This window comes from Octodon degus, unplaced genomic scaffold (genome assembly GCF_000260255.1).
Source record: "Octodon degus isolate 3935 unplaced genomic scaffold, OctDeg1.0 scaffold00002, whole genome shotgun sequence".
NCBI lineage: Eukaryota > Metazoa > Chordata > Mammalia > Rodentia > Octodontidae > Octodon > Octodon degus.
Window position 1 is genome coordinate 15845585 of NW_004524578.1, and position 22537 is coordinate 15868121.

The following is a 22537-nucleotide window of genomic DNA, read 5'->3' on the forward strand; positions in this document are numbered from 1 at the left end:
TATATAATTTTCAAAACCTGGGCAACATATTTAGTAATGTATACTAAAGGTGTTTTGCTAATAAGGACAGAATACACTACTGCTGGATTTTAGCTGATTTTGTTGACAAGAATATGTGATCTAAAGTTTCTTTAGCAGCTTAAGCACCTGGAGGTTAACTAACGACTTAATTGATTGCTTTGCTGAATCTTTGTACTTGACAATAGTTTATATATGGTGAGATACAGGAGGTTCCTTTGTGCAGTGTGAGGAGACTACTTAGCCTCGGAAGGTGGGAAAAAGTACTGCTCATGAGACAGCTCTCAAGACGTAATCTCCTCTAGAGCAGTGAGAAATACACTAGCCAGGAGTGGTCTATACCTCCATTGAGTAGAGTTTTTAATTTTCACAGAGACTAGGGGGTAGTACTTACGTACTGCGATGGTCATATTTTAAAATGTTGCCCCTCACATCTCTAATGTTTGGAAGTGGGGCCTGATCTAAAGAGTTAGGTGTAACCTGGATGGCAGTGTTATTTCCGCTGGATCTTCCCTTCTCTCTTTGCTTGCTGGGTGCTGTGGGGTGAGTGTAGCCTTCATTCACCAGACCCTCCCACCACATCTGTCTCTTGGAGTGACCCTACTGTGGACTCAATCTCTAAGTCATGAGCCAAAACGAACTCTCTTTTAAGATGGGAGTGTCAAGACTTTTGAAAGAAACAGTAATGATAACACAACCGCCAAAGGCAAGATTAATGCATTAACCTTTGTATCTTTTTATATCCTTGATAATACTTTTGTTCTGGTAGTTAATAGAGCTATGCCACCTCTCTTTTGTTTAGGGTTTGAACTACAAATATTTTCTCCAATTTTTACTTTAAACCTATATTCTTATATTTAAAATTAACTTTTTAGAGACAGTATATATGGGATATTGCTTATTTATCCTCTTTTAATTATTGCATTTTGACCATTGATATTTAATGAGATTATTTACATATTTCAGTTTAAGTAAATCATTTTTTGGTTATATTATGTTTGTTTAATCTGATCCTAGATTTTTATATCTTTTCTGATTTGTACATGAATACTTTAATGGCCTTATCACAGTGGTACCAATTTATTTTTTTTTATATTTTGTGCTATTAAGTTGATATACTTACTTTTACATATTTTATCATAATATCTGTATAGCTACTATTTTGTTTGTTTTGACCATTATATTTAAGAGAACTTAAGATCAAGAGAAAAAGAAAATTATTTTATTTTTACCTTCATGTGTTTTATTTTTACACTTTTACAGTGCAGAGACTCAAAGAGAGTGTGATGTTTTGAAATCGAATCAAACATCCTCTCAGGCTCTCAGAGAGCAAATTGGTCAAGTAATGGCCATGACTCATCCACATGGCTGACACTGATAAAAGATCTACAGACTGTGGTACAGGGTTTTGGGATAAGTCCTGAGGGGAATTGACTGATCATGTCAGCTAAAAAAGTTACATTTTTTGTTATATAGGTCTTGTTTTATCTTGGTCTTAACCATCCAGCAGAAAAGTGTAGAAACAAGGTATGAAAAGTTAAACTATGTTAATATGCTGAGCTGTGGAAGGATCAAGTCATCAGATTCGGACATTGCCAGTCCTGCGGATAACCCACTACTATTGGGAACTACTGGACTATATTGGAATATTTTGCTGAATTCATGCACCTACAATATTTGGATGGCAATGGAATACCCATCTCTGACAAAACTGAACAAAAAAAGGTGATATATATGAAGGACCATTTTGTATCTGTACATATGAAATAGTTAGGATAGATATATAGCTATTTTTTAATGCAATAAGAAGAAAGATCTGTACTAATAGTGTTTGTACAGGATATCATGTCTGCATCTTGTGCTATGAGTGACTACTACAAAGACAGCAGTATGCAATGTATTAGTTGTAATTCTCCTACCAACCTATTTTGAAGCTATCACATTACAATTTGTTTCTCAATAAAATTAATTAAAAAAAAAACCCTAATCAAACATTGGCCTCTCAAAATTCTGTATCACAGGATCAGCAAGTGGAGATGTTTGGCCTTAAAATAGAATTCATTTTCAAAATTTTAAATCCCTTTTTCACAAGTGGCAAGGACAATGGAAAAGCAAACACTTATCAAGGAAGATCAAGAGTTATGTAAAAGGGCTGGGGAGATAGATAGACAGTCTAAGAGCCTCCCTGGCTAGTGCAAAGACCAGGTTTGATTTCTGGTACTGCATGCCGTGCTGGTCTTGGGAACACCAGGTATGCAATGCCAGCCGAAACCAGGGATGACTGGGGAGGGTAATATAGGAGGGTCATTAGCAGTCTGAGCTGTGTAGTGAGACCCTGTACATACATAAATAAATAAATATTAAAAATTAAAATTTAAAATTGAAGAGTTATGGAGAAAGTTAATATTGGAAAACTTTTGCTAGGGAGTAAGACTGGAGCCTAGGAACCCACAGGCCCTACATGCAAGAGGTAGGAACATCTCAGAGCTCTCTGTTTGTACTTCAGTACTGCTATCGACAAATGATTTTGTTGATCCTCCTGTTCATCCCTTCTAAGTAAGAGGTTTGTTGTCAATTCTGATCCTTTTCAAAACCTTGGATGTAGTTAAGCAGAAGGCTTTCCTGTTTTGTTCAGGGTTCAGAAAGCACACACAGAATATAGGAACTATGATGAGATCTTGGCCAGAAAGTCTGACATTGGTGTCAGAATAGGACCTAAGTGCACATTTCTTGGGGAGGAGATTTGTGTGTTGTACATGAGGAATGGAGGGAGGCACATCTTAGACTAAAGGGACACATGAGTTTAACATATAGATTTTGTTGGACAATGAGCCACCCTGACATAAACTATGCACTATTTCTCCTGATTCTGGATGATTCCTTGGGTCAGTGTTAGGTTGGCCCAACTGTGTGCTGTGAGACAAACCTGGCATCAGCCAAGTTAGCAGGGACATCCTCCAGCAGGCTGGTCTGTGCTCGTTCACTTGGAAATTGGCTCAGTGTTCCCTGGGACATCACAGCAGCCAATAATGTAAGCACAAGCATTTTACTAACCTCAGCTCACATTGTATTTGTCTGTTCTCACTGACCAAGAGGTCACACAGCTAAGTTCAGAATCAATGTATGAAGAAGCATACTCCCCTTCTTGATAATGAGGGCACATAGGCCATTGCAAAAGACCTTGCAGACAGGGTCCCTAAAATTTTGTGGTTCAATTTGAGTCATTTGTAGGAAGTGGATGCTCCTTGAAACCATAACATTAACTGAAATAAATTTTCAAGCCTGTCAGACACACAAGCTTGAAAATCAAATTGTTTTTCTTAGAAACTCAGAGTAAAAATAAAGTGCAAAATAAAAGATAGATAATAAGAAGTAGGGAGACAGATCACTGTCAGAGAAGAAGGTAATCAAGAGATGACTGGAGAATGGAGACAAGGAAGAGATAAGGGACGAAGAAAAGAAATTGCGGTCTGGGGATGTAGCTCAGTGGCACAGGGCCTGCCCAACAGGCACAAGGTCCTGCGTTTGATTCCCAGTATCAAAAATAAATAAATAAATAAAATAAAGAATTAGGCTGTGTAATGTACTTGTACAGCACCACCCAAGGAAGGTAAACATCATGTATCGCAAACATGTCCAAAAATAAAAAAAAAGAGAAAGGAAATTGAGAGATGGGAGGGAAAGGAAAAAATGGATGATAAAAAGAATTAAGATGTATTGCATACATGTACCAGCTTCCCCAAAGGAATGTGAACATTATGCACTATACACATTATTAATAAATTAAAAAAATTGTTGATACCTTTTCAATTAAAAATGACTAACATCTCACTTTGTAGTAATATGATTTTGTATCACTGTCCTTTTTCACATGATTTACACAGCAAAATACACTCTACTCTCCATTGAGAAGAATGGCTGCTTGCCTTTCTTTGAGTCATGGTCCCAAAAAATAGATACGAGATTTCTTTTGCTTCTGTGGAAGACTTCATAGCCATCACATAATTCTACCTTTGACATTTTTTTTTTTATTTGCCGCAAAAATGGCATGTTCCAAGTTAGGGCTCTTTATGTAGTTGAACCAAAGAATGAAGCCATGCTGAGCATTGTCCCAGCTGATCTATAGCATGAATAAAAAATAAACCTTCATTGGACAATCCATTGAATTTTAGTGATCATTCTTTACCACATCAAAATCTAGGGAGAACTTATAGTGATTTATTAACTTCTCTTTTACATATTTAATGTATTGCTTTAAAATGCTTTTTTCTTGTTGACTTTTTTAATTATTCAAACCTCTCATATATATTTTAAAATGTCTTTTTTTCCTATTTTTATCTTTCAGCTTTGACCCTGTCTCTTCCCAGTCAGTAAATTTCTCAATCAAGGGTATTCATGCCTCACATTGCTTCTACTTTGTTCACTTCTAAGATACCTACAATCTACAGTCTTTTCTGATAACTCTACCAATACAGCTCTTGCTAAAATCACCCACTGCCCTCATGGAGCTAGTTTTTTTGGAGTAAATAGTAGCCACCTTAGAGAACTGATATTTTCAATGTTTGAAAAACCAGCAAATCTGACCTGGATTTATTTCCCTTTCGTTTGACTGTTGTAGGTCTTCTGTGATTTTCATGGTCACTCCCAGAAGAAGAATGTGTTCATTTATGGCTGCAGCATCAAGGAAACCTTGTGGCAAGCAAACTGTCCTGTGGGCACATCTGCTCTCTTGGAGGACATCAGTTACAGGGCAAGTCATTGGGGGAGAGGGACACGAAGAACTTGGTGACAAAAGTATGACCTGTGAGACTCGGTACCACACCATTTTTTCCAAATAAGTATTTTAAATATAAGATAGCCTACAAATAGGAGAAAAGCTTGCATAACCTCTTCATGTACTGGCTTCTGTCTTGGTTATTTTGCTTTTACTTCCTTTATGAATAGAAAGCATGAAAATTTGAGACAGAAATCTTATTTTAGTGGCTGAATTTACAGTGAATAAGAGTGTGATTATGAATCACTAACATTACATCTTTCAACTACCATGCTGTCATCTGTAAAATTAAGATAGTAAAAATACTAAAGGGAACATAATAATACTGAAGGCAGAAGAACCTTAAATACATATGTAGGAAGAAACAAATTAAGGCTTTAGATTATCTATATCCTTCTATGTGAGTGCTCTGTAAAACCAGAGCAGTAATCCACTGAAATTAATGCAATTTTTACTGGACTCCAGTCATTACAGCTCTATGATTATTTCCTGAACCATGTAGGAAGTTAAGGGAGAGTGGAAATAGCAGGACTTTTTTTTTTGGCCAAAAGGGATGAGACAAATTCTTGCTTATTGAATTCAAGGAAGAGGTAGAATAGCGCAAGTTGTCCAAACCCAACATGGAAACTGGTCTTCGTGACAAATTTGTAAAGGAATGAGGCAAGTTAAGATGCCACCTTGCTCTTCTATATCTTTTAAGAATTTTAAAATTTAATTTAATTTAATTTTGAATAGTAAAAAAAAAGCAAAAACAAATAGCAGAATCAAAAACAGAAACAGGATAACATACAACAATGCAAATTGTTGACAAATTGTCAAAATAAGACTAGCTAATTTTTTTTATGATTTTGAGTGTGTCATTTTACTGTGTACAAAATAGCTTCATTTCCAAGGTTAACAATACTGTAGTATTAAAAGAGGTAAAAATCCACCAATCTACCAGTTCCCTTGGAAGTACTGCTCCTGTTTCTTGCATTTCTCTTCATTCCTATTTACCTATGAACGTTAGAAATAGCCCGCTGTGATCAATACAGCTACCCTGAAACTATTATAGCAGAATTAACAGCTTATCCTCAATGACCTATTTGCTCTAAGGCTTAGCCCGTGTGATAGTAACATATTGCAGAAAGTTCAACTGTCTTTTCTTAAGATGCTAGTTGAGTAAACCCACATATTTATTTGGAAAACTCTTGCTGACATCTATAAAGTTATTTCTTATACATAACTTGAACTAAAAATATCCTGTTATTGATCTTAAATATGAAGGCTTTGCTGCTTGTTTAACATTATTTAATCTTAAATATGTGCCCTTGACTGCAACTTTCCCAAAAGAAGGTAGCAATATTCATGGATAATTCTGTATACTCATGGAGCTTAGAAGAAGCAGAACTCTAAGAAATCTCCTTACAAAGCTCACACAGAATGGGGCAGAGCCAAGCCATCACCATCAATTATAGAATGAGTCCTATCCTGTGTATTTCAATTTTAGTATTTTACTTATGTTATTTAACTAGCAAATTGTAAGAATATTTTGCAGGCAAGTTTAGCATGAGGCAATGTGAAAGGGAAAATGTGACCAGTATATACATGATGGTCTCCAGCTATGAACATAAGCATAGGAGTACATTAAGTAGATGTAACATAGAAATGTTGATATGAAAGCAATCTATCTGGACATTCATATTCACCCATGTTATCCATGGTTTGAGGTAGATAATTTGCCTAAATATCAGTTTTTTCCTTGGTGAAATGAGGAAGTCAAACTTTATGTGTATTTTATTAGAGTTCATTTTATTGTATTTTAATATTGTAAAATACAATTACTATCGTATTTTATTAGATAGGGCTCTTCAGAGATAGCTCATGAGCTATATGTAATACATGAAAACAAGAGAAAGGATTAGGGTTATGCTTCATCTCTCGCTTTCTATGTGATCTTGCTCTTGGTGTCCTGCCTATATGTAGTTCTTTTCATTGCTGTTATTGAAAATCTAGGCACAGTGTCTTATAGATCATGGCTTTGAGTATGGTGATTCCATCAAAATACTTTATCACTGTACAAATGGATTTTTAAGAATAGAAAAGATTAATTTTATTAATGAAGAAACTGAGACCCAGGGGAGGGTGTTTGTGAAAGGTAGGTTAATGCTAGAGCCATAGTACCTATGTAATGATATCAACAATGTATTTCATTAATTGCATATTCACAAAAATTTTTTATGTAGATGAAATGAATGGCATTAAGGATGCAAGAATCAGAAAGAAGGCTTCTGTTTATGTTATTAATGATAAGGTACACTGCCTATAAAGTAGTATACTAGTATTTGAAATTAGTAGAACATACATATTAAAAACTTAGGACAATCACTAAAAAACATGAAAATAGAGTTGATTTTCTCAAAAAGGCAATAGAATCATAAAATTTTCAATTTAGTCTACTAAAAGCAGGAAAGGACAGAAGTAGGAACAGAGGACAAGGAAGAAAAAAATCGAAAATAGCAATACATATGATAGATATTGACCCAACAATATCAATAACCACATTGACCTTCAATAGTCTATATGGACTAAGCTTAAAAGAGACTTTCAAAGTGAATAAAAAATAAGATTCAACATTATGATGTGTGGAAGAAAACTACCTTCAATACAAAGACATATACATTAAAAGGAATTAGAACAAACATGACGCATGATGCTAGCATCAAGCAAAGCAAATTAAGAGTAATTACATTAATTCAGCAAGCAGCAGGCAAATTATAAGAGATAAAGAAGGTTACTAATGATAACATGGTCAATTTTCTAAGAAGACATAATAATCCTTAGGATGTATATGCCTGACAATATCAAAATACATGGAATAAAAAAATAAAAACATACAAAGAGAAAGAGGTGAGTCCACTGGCATCACTGGGAACTTCACTCACCACATCAGAAAATGGACAAATCCACCTGGAAGAAAATAAGTTAGGATATATTTGAGTTCAACAAACACCATCAACTAACTGGCATTCATTAAGTCTACATAGGATGTCATCCATCAACAGGATATACATTCTTCTCTAGTTCACATGAAACATTCACCAGGATATATTGTACTATAGACCATTAAAACACCTTAATCTTAAAAGAAACAATGTTCTCAAACATGATAGAATTAAGGTAGATATCAACAGAATAACTGTAAATTCCAAAGTACATCTATTTTAAATAACATACACTTAACGCAAAAGTCAGAGGAGAAACCTCTAAATTAGAAAAATATTTTAGGCTACATCAAAATGTTGTTTATCAAAATTGGGGAAATTTTGAGGATTGAATGCTTGTGTTAGAATAGAAGGTCTAAAACCAATGATCTATGTTTATGCCTTAAGAAACTAGAAAAGAAGGAACAAAGTAAATCTCAAGTAAGCAGAAGAAAAGAAATTCTTAAAAATTAGGCCAAATCCAAGCATCACATTATACATATTAAATATATGTATTTTTATTTATCAAAAATATTGGAATATAAATCAATGAAATGGAAAATAGAAAATCAAAAGACAGAGTGGACAGACATGGTGTGGGGCCAGGCACTGGAACCTTCAGTGGACAGGCCAGGTGTGGAACCAAGACTGCAGAGGCCCAGCTGGATGAGATTGAACTTGTAGACCTGGAATCATTATCTAGAGCCATTAGACAAGGGAGAGAAATAAAAGGAGTATGAATAGGTAAAGAAGTTAAACTATCATTATTTGCAGATGACATGATAGTCTACTTGGAACATCCAAAAAACTCCACCAAGAACTTCCTAGAATTAATAAACAAATTCAGTAGCACAGTAGGTTACAAAGTCAATACCCAAAAATCAACAGCAGTCCTCTACACAGATAACAAACACAGAGAGAGAAATTAGAGAAACAATATCCTTTACACTAGCTCCCACAAAAATTAAATACCTAGGAATTAATCTAACTAAAGAAGTAAAAGATCTATTGAATGAAAATTATAGTACTCTGAAAAAAAGAGATCAAAGAGGATTTTAGAGAATTGAAAGATATTCCTTGCTCCTAGATAGGAAGGACCAACACTATAATGATGAACATATTCCCAAAATGGTTATACAGATTTAATGCAATCCCTATCAAAATACCACCAACATACCTCACAAACCTAGAGAAATCATTCCTAAAATTTATTTGGAGCCAGAAAAAAACTAGAATGGCAAAGGCATCCTGGGCAACACAGGCAAGGCAGGAAGACTTACAATCCCTGACTTGAAATTATACTGCAAAGCTACTGTGATAAAATCAGCATGGTACTGGCAAAACAAACAAACAAACAAACAAACAAACAAACAACAACAACAACAAAAACCCAAGGCCCAAGGATCAATGAAACAGGTTAGAATATGTAGACACAACTACAAACACACTCATCCATTTTATCTTTGACAAAGGGGACAAACATGTTCACTGGAGGAAAGATAGGCTCTTTAACAAATGGTTCTGGAAAAACTGGATTTCTACGTACCAAAATCTAAAACTAGACCTGGGTCTATCACTATGCACTAAACTAAAGTCAAAATGGATTAAAGATTTAAACATTAAAACAGAAACACTAAATCTACTGGAAGAGAAAATAGGTGAAAGTGTTGAAGCTATAGGGGTAATGAAACAGTTCATGAACAAAAATAAAACTGCACAGGAAATGCTTCAATGAATTAACAACAAGACTTTTCTTTTATTGAGAAGTTTATGCATGGCAAAAGAAATTACCAACAGAGTGAAAAGACAACCCACAAATTTGGAAAAAGTCTTAACCAATAATCACTCAGGCAAAAGTCTTCTATCTAGAATATATAAAGATGTCAAAATAATTAGGTCCCCAAAATTTAAAGACCCAGTCCAAAATGGGCATGTGAGATGAATACATACTTCTCAGAGGAAGAAATATAATAGGCAAATAAATACCTGAAAAAAATGTTCCACATCACTGGCTATTCAAAAAATGCAAATTAAAACAATATCTAACCTCATAAAGAATGTCTATCATAAAGAAGTCAACTAACAACAAATTCTGGAGAGGCTTCAGGGAAACAAGGAACCCTTCTCAACTGCTGGTGTGACTGTGTACTGGTACAACCATTATGTAAATCAGTGTGGAGACTCCTCAAAAAACTAAGACTGGAAATCCTATTCAATCCAGCTATTCCCCTTCTAGGAATTTTTCCAAAAGAACTGAAAACATCATATCATAGTGATATATGTGTACCTATGTTTATAGCAGCAGAATTTGTCATAGTCAAATCTTGGAAACAAACAAAATGTCCATTACCTGAGGAATGGATGAAAAAGATGTGGTATTTATACAATGGAGTATTACTCAGCTATAAGGAAAGACAAAGTTGAACCCTTCATATTTAAGTGGATGCAACTTGAGCCTGTATACATAAGTGAAATAAATCAGACCCACATGTGTAAATATTGTATTGTCTCCCTAGTGTAAGAACTCAAAAGAGGCAATAAAGTTTTAAACGTATAACAGGTACAGTTAAATAGAAAGAAACAGGAAGTTAAGGATTAAACAATGAGGAGGAGAGAAAGGAGAGAAGATAGGGAAAAAGGTAGAGCGAAAACCATGCAAGTATATATACAAGAAGGCTGAGGTGATTGTACTAAGAATTTTCATCAGTTTTTAAGAAATAGCAGTTAATGTATAGAATTCTCATCTTGATTAGATCTGTATGCTGATATCTGTGAACTAAGCAACTACATTGAGGACAGCAATGTATAATACAAAACCCATGCTTGAAATACCTGTCATCTTGATCTTCTAAATATGTACCATTTCTAATATCATATCAATTATTACTATACTCTCTTTAAAATATTTTTAGAAAATGGTAATAAGAGAAAAAGAGAGACAAGAAAAATTTAAGACTTATTAAAAGCATGCAGTAATATTTAATCATATATCTAATCTTTCATAACTGTATCTGTTAATCTGAGCAACCGATTTGATGATAAAAATAGAACATATATCATTGTTAATCAGATATTCTTGTTTTGAAATTCTGTAAAATATGCATTGCTATATGTTACCCTGTTTCTGTATTTGTTTTTGTTTTTCTTGCTTTTGATTTTACTCTTTAAAATAAAATAAGATTATAATAAATATTAAAAAAAGAAATCAAAGGACAAAATTAGTGGAACCAAAAGCTAGTTACAAAAGTAAAAATATTGAAAATATATCCAGGTTAACTAGGGTAAAAAGGGAGAGGGAAAAGACATAAATCGCTAATTTTATTATTATTATTATTATTATTATTATTTTTTTGGTACTGGGGACTGAACTCAGGACCCTGTGCTTGTCAGGCAAGATACTGAGGTATCTCCTTGGCCCAAAATCTCTAATTTTGAAAATGAAAAGTGGGACATAACTATTGATTTTGTGGGCACTAAATGGAGAATAAAGGATGAGTGTATGATAATATCATGACAAATTTTATAGCAATGAATATGATAAGCTAGATGTAATCAAGTTTTTTGAAGACCCAAAATAATAAAGCTTGTATAAAAAGAAATAGTCATATCAGGCCTTTACGTACTAAAGGAGCTGAATCAATAATTTACTAATTAATAGCTTTGATAAGCAGAAGATACTAGTGTCAGATAAATTCATAGTTGACTTTTAAAAAGCATCTAAGGAAGAAATTATATCACTTCTTTATAGTCTTAGCATATTGCAATTGAGGGAATATTTCCTAACTCATTTTATGAGGCCAGCATTCACTCAACATCAAATCCATATGGGAGAAGACAAAAAGACATTAGGAAAAAGAAAACAACAAATTAATATGTCTTATGAAGATAGATGCAAAAATCTTCAAGAAAATATTAGCAAATCAGATACAACGTTGTATAATAAAGAGTTATACAATGTGACCTAATTATGTACCCTGATATTCATGGCTCTCATACAACATTTGAAAATTGTTTAATATAATTCATCATATCAATGAGATACAGAAGAAAAATTACATGATCATACCAAAAGGATTTGACAAAATTCAACATCCATTCATAATGGAAACTCAGAAAGGGGGAATAAATCCCAACTTTCTTAACTTGGTAAATAATAGCTATAAAATCCTACATTATACATAATGGTCGGAAACCAGAAGCTTTCTCATTAAGTTAAGAACAAATCAAGGGACCTTTCCATCATTTCTTTTCAATTCTATGCTGGAAGTTGTAGCAATGAAGTAAGACAAAAAAAAGCAATAAAGACATACTGATTGTAAAGAGAAAAATAAAATTGCCTTTGTTTTGTTTCTTCGAATTTTGAATTAACAATAACGTAAAGGTTGCAGCACAGTAGGATAATATAAAAAGTAGTGCATAATATAATGATAAAATATAAATTAATATAGAATTCAATTGCTCTCCTTCACACAAAATAGGAAAAAATAGAATTTAAAAGTAACAATATAATGCGATTTACATTAGTACCCCCTAAAATAACGTGCTTCGGTATAATTCTGACAAAGTATGCATAAGATCTGAATGAGAAAAACTATTATATTTTGACCAACATAAGCAGAGAAAAACTAGAGAGCTATTCATTCTTGTAGATGGAAATTGTCAAAGTTGTCTTACAGATATTGTCAAAATGTCAGTTCTTCCTAACTTGATCTATGATTTTGTGTGTGTGTGTGTGTGTGTGTGTGTGTGTGTGTGTAAGAGAGAGAGAGAGAGAGAGAGAGAGAGAGAGAGAGAGAGAGAGAGAAATAATAGGCATTGAACTCAGGACTCCATGCTTCTCCCGCAGGCATTTCTCCACTGAGCTAGATCCCCAGCCCCCAACTTGATCTATAGATCCAGTGCAATCCTGCTGAAAATCACAGTAATTTTGTAGGTATGATATGAATACACAGATTATAGGGAGACAGAAGACCCACAATATCCCATACAACATAGAGGAGAAAAAAGTTGAAGGACTGGTGACTACTCTGTTGGGCTTCAGCACTTACTGCAATGAGCAAGACTGCGCCCCAGTGTAGGAGTGAACAAATAATCTGGGGAAGCTCAAGAGAGAACCAAGAAATGACAGGAATAGAAACAATTGAACCATATGACGATTCTTTAAAATAAAAGTGTATTGCAGTAAAAGTCACAGTGTTGAGAACAATGAGATACCTGTGCTCAAGGCTGGGGTGGGAGGTATCTAAGTTTTTAAAAGAGTTTGATGACATTGTGACTTTTACTGTAGTAAGCTTTTTCATATGAATATTCACTGTCTTGTAGGTCATTGTGCTAATCAGCCATTTATGGGAATTTCTGTCAAATAAGTTACACTACAGTGTGTTCTTACCCCCTTATCCTTAATGTTTTCTCATAGCATGCTTTTTTCTGGCTCTTCCTTGAAATAAAGATGATCATGATAGTCACATGTCTGAACAGATTCAGGGCATCAAGGCAGCTACCACAGTGCAACAGAAGACATGAAATAGCTGCAGAAATTCCTTCTGAAAACGGCAAAAATAACATAACATTTTTTTAAAAAGTGAACTCAGGTTGAGGGGTATTAAGAGGCAACGTGTCTTTTACTGTCATACTTTGAAAAGAAATTAATCATTCACTGTGCTTTTATATTTTTAATTTTATTGAGAAAGAAATAGCAATGAGACAGTTTCAAAACAGGTTAGTAGGACAGCTACAATAATTAATACATTGCATATTGTTGTTTTCATAGTAGCTATTCAAAGTACAAGATGCAAACATGATATCCTGTCCAAATGCTATTAGTACAAATCTTTCTTCTCATTGAGTTAAGAGAAAGTAGCTGTATATATAGCCTAACACATAGATAGATAGATAGATATAGATAGATAGATAGATAGATCTATATAAATCTATATATCAGAACAAGATGGTCCTTCATTTATATCCCCCATTTTTGTTTAATTTTGTCAGAGATGGGTGTTACATTGCCATTCAAATATTGTAGGTGTGTGAATTCAGCAAAATAATCCAATATAGTCCAGTAGTCCAAGAGTGAGTTGTGGTAAGGCAGGTGGAGCTGGGGATTGAACCGAGGTATCCTGTACCTGACTGTGTTTGCATGAGCAGGTGCTTAAACAACTGAGCTAACCAGTAGGCCCCCTCAAGTCAACAACTTTTGGGACATTGCCAGTTCTGTGGATAATTCACCATGCTTTTTGATTACATCTAGTGAGTATATTCCACTAATCAATGAGAAAGTATAAAAGATAAACAAATTCAATTTCTTTAATAAATGGTATGGTATAAAACATCAATATGCAACAACAATAGAAGAATAAAACTAGATATAGACTTCACACCTGCATAGCAGTTAACTCATAGTAGACCTCAGATGTAAATGTTCAATAAATACAACTGTAAAATTCCTAGAAGAAAGCATAGGAGACAATGTAGGCAACTTAGGGTTTGTCAGTGACTTCCTGGATATGGCCTCCCAGTCACAATTTATAAAAGAAATATTTGACAACTTGAAATTTATTAAAATCATTTTTATTTGACAAAGATATTGTCAAAAAATGAAAAGACTAGCCACACTCAGAAAAAATATTTGCAGAAGACATACTAAAGGATTGTCATCTAGAACTCAGAATTTTTATACAGAACATTGAAATCTCAACACATAGAAAACAAGCAACTTGTTTAAAAAATGGGCTAAAAAATCTTGAAAGATCCTTTACCCCAGATGATAGAGAGATGGCAAACAAACACATGAAAAGATGTTCACATAACACATCAAAAGGAAGTGCAATTTGAAACAACAATGTGATAGCACTGCCCAAACTATTTTGTATCCCCTTTTTTGTTTATTTTTGTCAGAGAAGGGTATTCCATTGCCATTTAAATATTGTAGGTGCATGAATTCAGCAAAATATTCCAATATAGTCCAGTAGTCCATAATAGTAGTGGGTCACCCACAGGACTGGCAATGTCAGAATTTGTTGACCTGAGTCCTTTACTGCCCAGAATACCAAAATGGCTTCACTCCTTTTACCTAGTTTTTTTTTTTAACCTTTCTGCTGGATGGTTAAGACCAAGATAAAGCAAGACCTATATAGCAAGAAATGTGACTTTTGTATCTGACAAGGTCAGTCAAGTCCCTTCAGGATTTATCCTGAAACCCTTTATCGCACTTTGTAGATCCTTTGTTAGTGTCAGCCATGTGTATGAGTCATGGCTATTGCTTGACCAATTTACTCTCTGTGAAAGCCTGAGAGAATGTTTTCTCTCCATGTGACTCTCCTTAACTGCCCAACTATTAAAATCTAAAACACTAACAACAACAAATTTGGGCCAGGATATGGGACAGCAGAAACTCATCATCTTTGGAGGGAACACACGATGGTACTGGCACTTTAGAAGGTAGTTTGGTGTTTTCTTATAATGCTAAACATACTCTTACCATGGAAACCTGTGAACACACTCCTAGCTATTTACCTAAGGGGTTGTTGAAAACTTATGTCCACATGAATTCCCAGAGTTGTTAATAACAATTTCATTCACAATTGTTAAATCTTAAATGCAATCAATGTAAGCTTCAGTATGTGAATGGGTACATAAACTAGGACACATCAAGACCATGAAATATCATTCAGTTCTAAAAATAAATGAGCTATCAAGAGCTGAAGTATTCTTCAAAGATATTAGTGATAGAAGTCAGTCTACAAAGTAGTATGATTCCACCTATATGACATTCTGGAAAAGACAAACCCATAAAAGATCAATGGCTTTCAGGGGTTTGAAGGTTTGAGGGGAAAAAAGGAAAATGAGTGTGTGTGTGTGTGTGTGTGTGTGTGTGTGTGTGTGTAAGAGAGAGAGTGTGTGATTGGCAGAAGGTTGCTGTCAATATTGATAGGACACATGGTCCTTGAGTCAGCAGAAATCCTGAGCTTAGGCAGACCCCTTGGGGGGATTTGGGGCAGCAAAACTATTCTGTTTGATGTTGTAATGGATTGATGTTACTGTCCTTTTGTCTAATGGCAGAGAATGTACACACCATGAATGCACTCTGGGCTTTGAGTTACATGTGTTAGGCAGGTGCTTCTATTATAACAAGGGACATTGCTATCAGGTATTGATCCTGGGAAAGTCCCAACATGGGAGCATGGGGTATAGGAATTATCTCTGCTCCTCCCTCTCAAATTTTCTCTAACCTAAGCCTGCACTTACAGAGTGAAATCTTTTTCTAAACTATAGAAACCACAGAAGAATGAGAGATAGTACAGTAACACATAAAAATGGACAGTTCATTTAAATTATATGATTAAAATTTTTATTAATTTTATTGAGAAAACAAATACAATGAGACAGTTTCAAAACTGATTAGTAGTACAGTTTCAATAATTAATACATTGCATGTTGTTGTCTTTGGAGTAGTTTTCATAGTACAAGATGCAGACATGATATCCTGTCCAAACACTATTAGTTCAAATCTTTCTTCTCACTGAGAAAGTAGCTTTATATCTGTCCTAACTATTTTGTATATACAGATACAAAATGTCCTTCATTTATATCCCACATTTTTATTTAGTTTTGTCCGAGATGGGTATTCCATTGCCGTTTAAATATTGTAGGTACATGAATTCAGCAAAATAATCCAATATAGTCCAGTAGTCCACAATAGTAGTGGGTTATCCATAGGACTGACAATTTCAGAAGTTGTTGATTTGAGCCTTTTACAGCTCAGCATATTAAGCTGAGGCTTTAATAAAGCTCAGCCTTTATTTTTTATAGCTTGGTTTTATACTTTTCTGCTGGATGGTTAAGACCAAGATAAAGCAAGACATATATAAAGCAAGAAATGTAACTTTTGTGTATGACAAAGTCAGTCAGATCCTCCAGGATTTACCCTGAAACCCGGTACTGCAGTTTGTAGAGATTATGCTTTTTATAACAAGGTAAAATATTGATTAACTAAAACTACTTCCTGGTATTCTCAATCATTTCATCTACAGTATAAATAAATAATATATTTATGTTTATGTAAATGGTTCCCTAAGGGTTTGAAGTAGCACATTCTATTCATTTCATTGAATAATTATGAAGCACTCTCAGTAAACAACATATTTCTCAATATACAGAGATTTTCTTGTCAATAAGATACAGACTTACATTTATGAAACTCCCAAAATGAAAAGAGGACATTAGAAAACTAATAAACATATAATAATTTGTGATTATGACAACTTTGAAGGTAAAACCAGGTGAGATATTGAAAGGAATGATAATATTGGCTATGATAAAATCAATTCGGAGACAATTTTAGATACTGAAGGGAGAATTTTAATTTTTTAAATGACCTGTAGGCCTGGAGACTATGTAGAATTTAGAGATCACAACGAATTCTAGCAATAATTATGTCATTGTATATTTTTATTGTACATAATTTGCTATATAATTAATGATTACATGTTATTAACAGTTATATTAAACATGAGGATCAGTACCTAAGAGATTGATATTTGAGCTATATTCTAGAAATTAACAAAACTTCATTGATTTAAAAATAAATCCTCCATCCCGGGGCCTGCTGTGATGGCCCTGCCCCAGGGGCCTGCTGAGATAGCAATTGAGACTGGGCGTGGTGGTGCACAACTGTAATCCCAGCTCTTGGGAGACTGTAAACAGGTGGATCACTATGAGTCTGATCTAGTAGTAGACCCTGAACACCCTATGGGTCCTTCCCTAAAATACAAAAATAAATAAATAAAAATAAAAATAAATCTTGGGCTGACCTAATAGCTCAGTGGATTAAAGCACCTGCAAGCAGGCTCAGGGTCCAGGGGTTCGATCTCCAGGCCTGCTGTGCTGGCCCCACCCCCAGGGCACACTGAGAGGGGCAATTGAGACTGGGCATGGTGGTGTGCACCTGTAATCCCAGCACTTGGGAAGCTATAAACAGGAGGATCATTATGAGTATGATCTACACAGTGAGCCCTGTACACCCTGTCCTAAATAAAATAAATAAATAAATATATAAATATATAATAAAATAAAATAAAATAAAAATAAATCTTTCACTTTCTTATCAACCCATTATGTTTTTCCCATGAATTTTTCAAAATTCTGAAGTTTCATTGTTTGTTGTCTAGCATACATAATTTGCTGTTATGCGCTATGTTGAACACATTCTGTCAATCTTGAGGTTAGAGACCTCTTGTTAATGTCACAGAACTTCTGGGTCTGCCTAAGCTTAGGATTTCTGCTGACTCAAGGAGCACGTGTCCTATCAAATCTGAGTCATTGTCCCCTGGGGGCCAGGTCCAGTGGCTGCAAGCCCTGTCTCTGTCAATCACAGTGCCAAGAGTCTACAGATGCCTTCTACATGGAGATTAAGTGGTCATAAATAAAGCATTTTTACTTCAAGGAAAGGTGGGATATATGAACCCAGAGAGGATGGAGTTTTAGGAGTTTTATAATTGATCCAGGCTCAGATTTATAGCTTAGAAAATGAGACTGAAAAGTTCATTTTGGCAATTGTGTGCTCACTGGAAACAAGAGAACTGTCTGTGGGCTCTTGCTTAAGAATCTTCAGGGGCCCCAGTGGCCCTCTGAGCTGAACGAACAGCTCTCAGTCTGACCTACTAGGAAGCAGTGGAGCTGGATGGAGTCAGCACCAATTTCAGGCCCCTGTGGCTCGGTGACTTTCAGTATGCTCAGCTCAGCAGTACATGGGGCCAAAGGTGTGTGTGCAGCAGAGGCCCGCAGTGATGTAGACGAGTGGAGTCAAAAGATGATGGCTTTTCGAGTTGTCCAGGTTGATATTTGGACCTCACCCTCGCCACTTGGTAGTTGTGGGACTCGAGCTATTTTTCCCAACTTTCCAGATACTCTGTTACTTTTTATTCAAAATACTAAACATTTATCTATTTCTTAAGTTAATAAATTATTTTCTGTAGCATATATTCAATATTTGATATATAGAGATGCTTAATAAATGCCAAGATCTATTTTGTAATGAAAATTCCTAATCACCTGCCGCTCATCCTAGTTTGATTTTTCTTTTTATCATAGACTCTTCCTAAAATTCTTGATAAGCTAGCACCGGCATTCACTATGAGCAGCTGCAGCTTTCTTGTGGAGAAATCCCGAGCCTCCACTGCCCGGGTGGTTGTGTGGAGAGAGATGGGCGTGTCTAGAAGCTACACCATGGAGAGCAGCTACTGTGGCTGCAACCAGGGCCCCTATAAGGTATGTGAAGCTGCATGCCACTCTCTGTGCCTCCAGCCCAGCAGACATGCACAGAAATGGGGAGTAATACCTGGTTGCTTAGCCGGCATTCTCACTTTGAAGGATAAGGCTCCAAGTAGAGTCTAGTCCTCCCCTTTTGCCTTGAAGAGCTAATTCAGTGATTGCATCATTGCTGTGGGCCCTGGTGGACCTGTGTACATGCTTTCTAATTTAGTTCTTGCATCAGATGTGCCTAACCAGCAGGCATCGAGGAACCTCCCGGACTGCATTACTTCCTTTTGCAAACTTTTGTCTGGCTCTGCAATGTGCATGAAAACCATTGTCTGTTCTAACAAGTGGATTCTTCCCATATGCGTCTTAAAGGGCATAGATCATCTCTAGATGCTGTCAATACCTTTACATATTATATTTGTCTTGTGTGTCAATGTAGACCAGCAGCTCTCTGTGTTACCCTGCTGTTGCCAGAACACAGGAATGTGTACATGGTGTGGTCTCCCAGAGTGAGTGGGTCTGGAACTCATGCGCTAGTATGGAGGGAAAGTGCTCTTGTATAAATCATGTTCTTTCTACAGCTCTATTAACTGCATGAGCAGCTGGATAGCTGCTGCAGCAGGCTGTTCTGGCTGCTCTTCCTGATCCCCCATAGAGAAACATAAATAAGGGACACTGTGACAGTGCCAGGGTAATAGACTCTTTTACGTTTCTTAGGCAAGCTGACAGTCTACTCCTTGGTGATTTCCATTCAGCCCTGTGAATACCTGGACCTCACCACTGTTCAAGCTCATGTGTTGGCTTTGATAGTCTCATGGAGCAGCCAGGAAGCACCTGGCATTTGTGTAATCCTGAGCTTGTAGGGATCTGTTAGCTATCAAAGGGAGTGTGGGAGGGACAGGCAGTGTGCGTTATCTCACTTCCCACCTGGACAGAGATTTTTGACACTAGGCCACTAAACTGCTCATTTTGACTCCTTGATTCTGTCAAAAGAATCTAAAGAGTTGCTTCAAAGAATTCTTTGCTACTGGATGAGTGTTATTATGCTGAATTAATAATGTTTATTCAAATTAGTATACATTGAGAAAAGATGAGTTGAGATCATTGGTTAAATATTAAAAGATTACAGGGCCAGCAGTATAGCTCAGCAGACTAAGTGCTTGCTTAGGTAAACACAGGGGCCAGGGTTCAATTCCTGGCACTGCATGCCATACTGGCTCTGACCCCAGGCACGCTGAGCTGGCAATGGAACCTGGATGTGGTGGCACATGCCTGTAATCCTAGTAATAGGGAGGCAGAAATCAGGAGGATCACTATAAGTCTGAGTTGCACAGTGAGATCCGGCACACGCACAAAAAACCCCCCTAAAAATAATAATATATTAAAAGATTACTTTTCCTGTTATAGTAATGCTGAATTTATCTTTACCTTCTTCTTCTTCTTTTTTTTTTTTCTTAAGCGGTACCAGACATCAAACTCAGGACTTGTTTGCCAGACAGGCGCTTACGGCACTAAGCTACATCCCCAGTCTCCTATCTTTACCTTCTTGAACCTGTGAATCTCACATATCAAATGTAGAGGGTCATTCAAGTTCCTTTCCTCTGTATCATGAAAGAGTTTTTATAAACGTTTACTGGAATGTACTTGGAGGTTACTCCATCAGGAGCCTGTAAACTATTGACATGCAAAACTTATAAGGTTGGAGAAAACTGTCTGGAATACTGTAACACTAAGACCTTAAGGTTATAGATTATGTCTGTCTACTTATGTGCTTCTTTATGGAAAGGGCTAGACATTTGTTTAAGACATTCCATGCAACCTCTCACAGATGGATCAAATTGGTGACGTCCACTGGCTTTGCTTTTTCAAGCACCAGTTCAGTCTAACAGTCACATGAGTATCACCGCCACTCATGATAAATCAGCTGGACACTCCAGGGCCTTTTAGTTTTTTGAACACTAAATGGCTTGCAGGTCAGGCCCTCATCAGCTCTCCATGTTCCATCCAGCGCACATAATGGCTATTGGAAATGACTAGGGATGAAAGAGGTCCCTCCAGTGCAATGGCTTGTGGATAGCCACGCTACATTTATCTTGTGAAATTTTCCACATGGATTTTACATGAGGTCTCTAGAAGGAAGAATAGGAAGCGACCTGGCTCGAGAAAATCCTAGCAATGCCAGACCTGGTTTTGGTCTAAAAAATTCCATTCTACATATGAAACACCTCTTTGAATGGATGGGTTTTCCCCTTCCCTTTGTTTTCCTATCCTCACAAACACTATTGAGTAGCTGAGCAGGATTACAGACAGTGAGCAAAGGAGTGGAGAATAATTTTACATATGAGAGGGTCCACCCCACAAGGGAAAGAAGCCAACCCAGAGTTAGGTGTTTTGGTGAGTTTTGTTTGGGATATATAATAAAATCTATGAGGTATAAAGCAGTATGGAAATTTCCCGTCCTGCACATACTGCAAATGAGTTTTGTACATTGGGAATCTGTGTCCCAGTTGGGTCGTGAGGTTATTATTCTAAGGTCATCTTTCCCTTTTTTGTTTAGCCTACCATTTATCCAAAAGATGGAGGACACCTAAATACACTCACGGGGGGCATTCCTTCCTTCCTTCATAAGGATATAAATATTTTTGCAGTTTCTCTGGTTAAGGTAGCTTTCAAGTAGTTCCAATCATTTCTCCCCTAGCACACTAAGCACCTGATTTGTTAGTAGTAAAATGAAATATCATTTCTTACAGTGACATTTATGTTGGAACTATATTAAAGAGCACAAGCTATTACCTTCAAATAATTATTATTAATATGGTATTTTCTCTTCTATTTTCTAGTCGATAGCTGGCTAATTTTAAAAAATTCTCTTGCTTTTATTTCTTTACAGTACAGTCTGTGCTTCTATTCATTCACTTAGATCCATAATTTGTATTTAATGTGGAAGTCCCACCCACTGAGAGATTTACTTTTCATATTAGTGACTGGCCTAAAGTTATTGAAGCTGTTCAAGAGAAAGCCCAAATGGAATGATGTGTCCTCTTGGGGCTCATGTATTAGAGATGTCCAGTCTATGTGGACAGCTGTGTGTTTCACATTGAGAATTTGTGACACGGGATCATATACGTAGTATATTTGCACATACAAAGGCATGTGTTTGAACCTTGTGGTTGCTAGTGGCTTAGGGGGATAAAGTTAATGCTCCCACCCATGAAGACTGTTGACTCGCTTCTTGGCAATGCAACTAACTTGTGGGGTTGCAGAGTGGACTTAGAGGAAGGGCAGAAGATGGGTGACTCAGCTGAGGTTTGCAAAGCGACTCTACCAGCACTTAAATGCTCCACCTGTGAATGGCATTCCTTGTGCTGAGGACCCCACAGGTGATCCGTCTTCCTCAACCCCCACTGATGTTTTCTTAAGTAATCTAAATCTGTTCAAGTCGTGATATGGCCCATAACCCACCCAAATGTCTTCATTATGTCTACGTAAAATCCATTATTATGATGCGAAGGCCCTTTACAAC

At 36.0% G+C, this 22537-nt stretch overlaps 1 protein-coding gene across 3 annotated transcripts in view; it reads left to right on the plus strand.

The window, feature by feature from the left end:
- The window catches only part of Agbl1 (ATP/GTP binding protein like 1), a 958008-nt gene that overhangs the window by 517693 nt on the left and 417778 nt on the right, over positions 1–22537 (plus strand). For all 3 annotated transcript variants that reach the window (XM_023710175.1, XM_023710176.1, XM_023710177.1), the window contains 2 exons: positions 4637–4768; positions 18847–19023. In XM_023710175.1, the coding sequence (XP_023565943.1) occupies positions 4637–4768; positions 18847–19023 (309 nt within the window). The remainder of the gene's footprint in view (positions 1–4636; positions 4769–18846; positions 19024–22537) is intronic.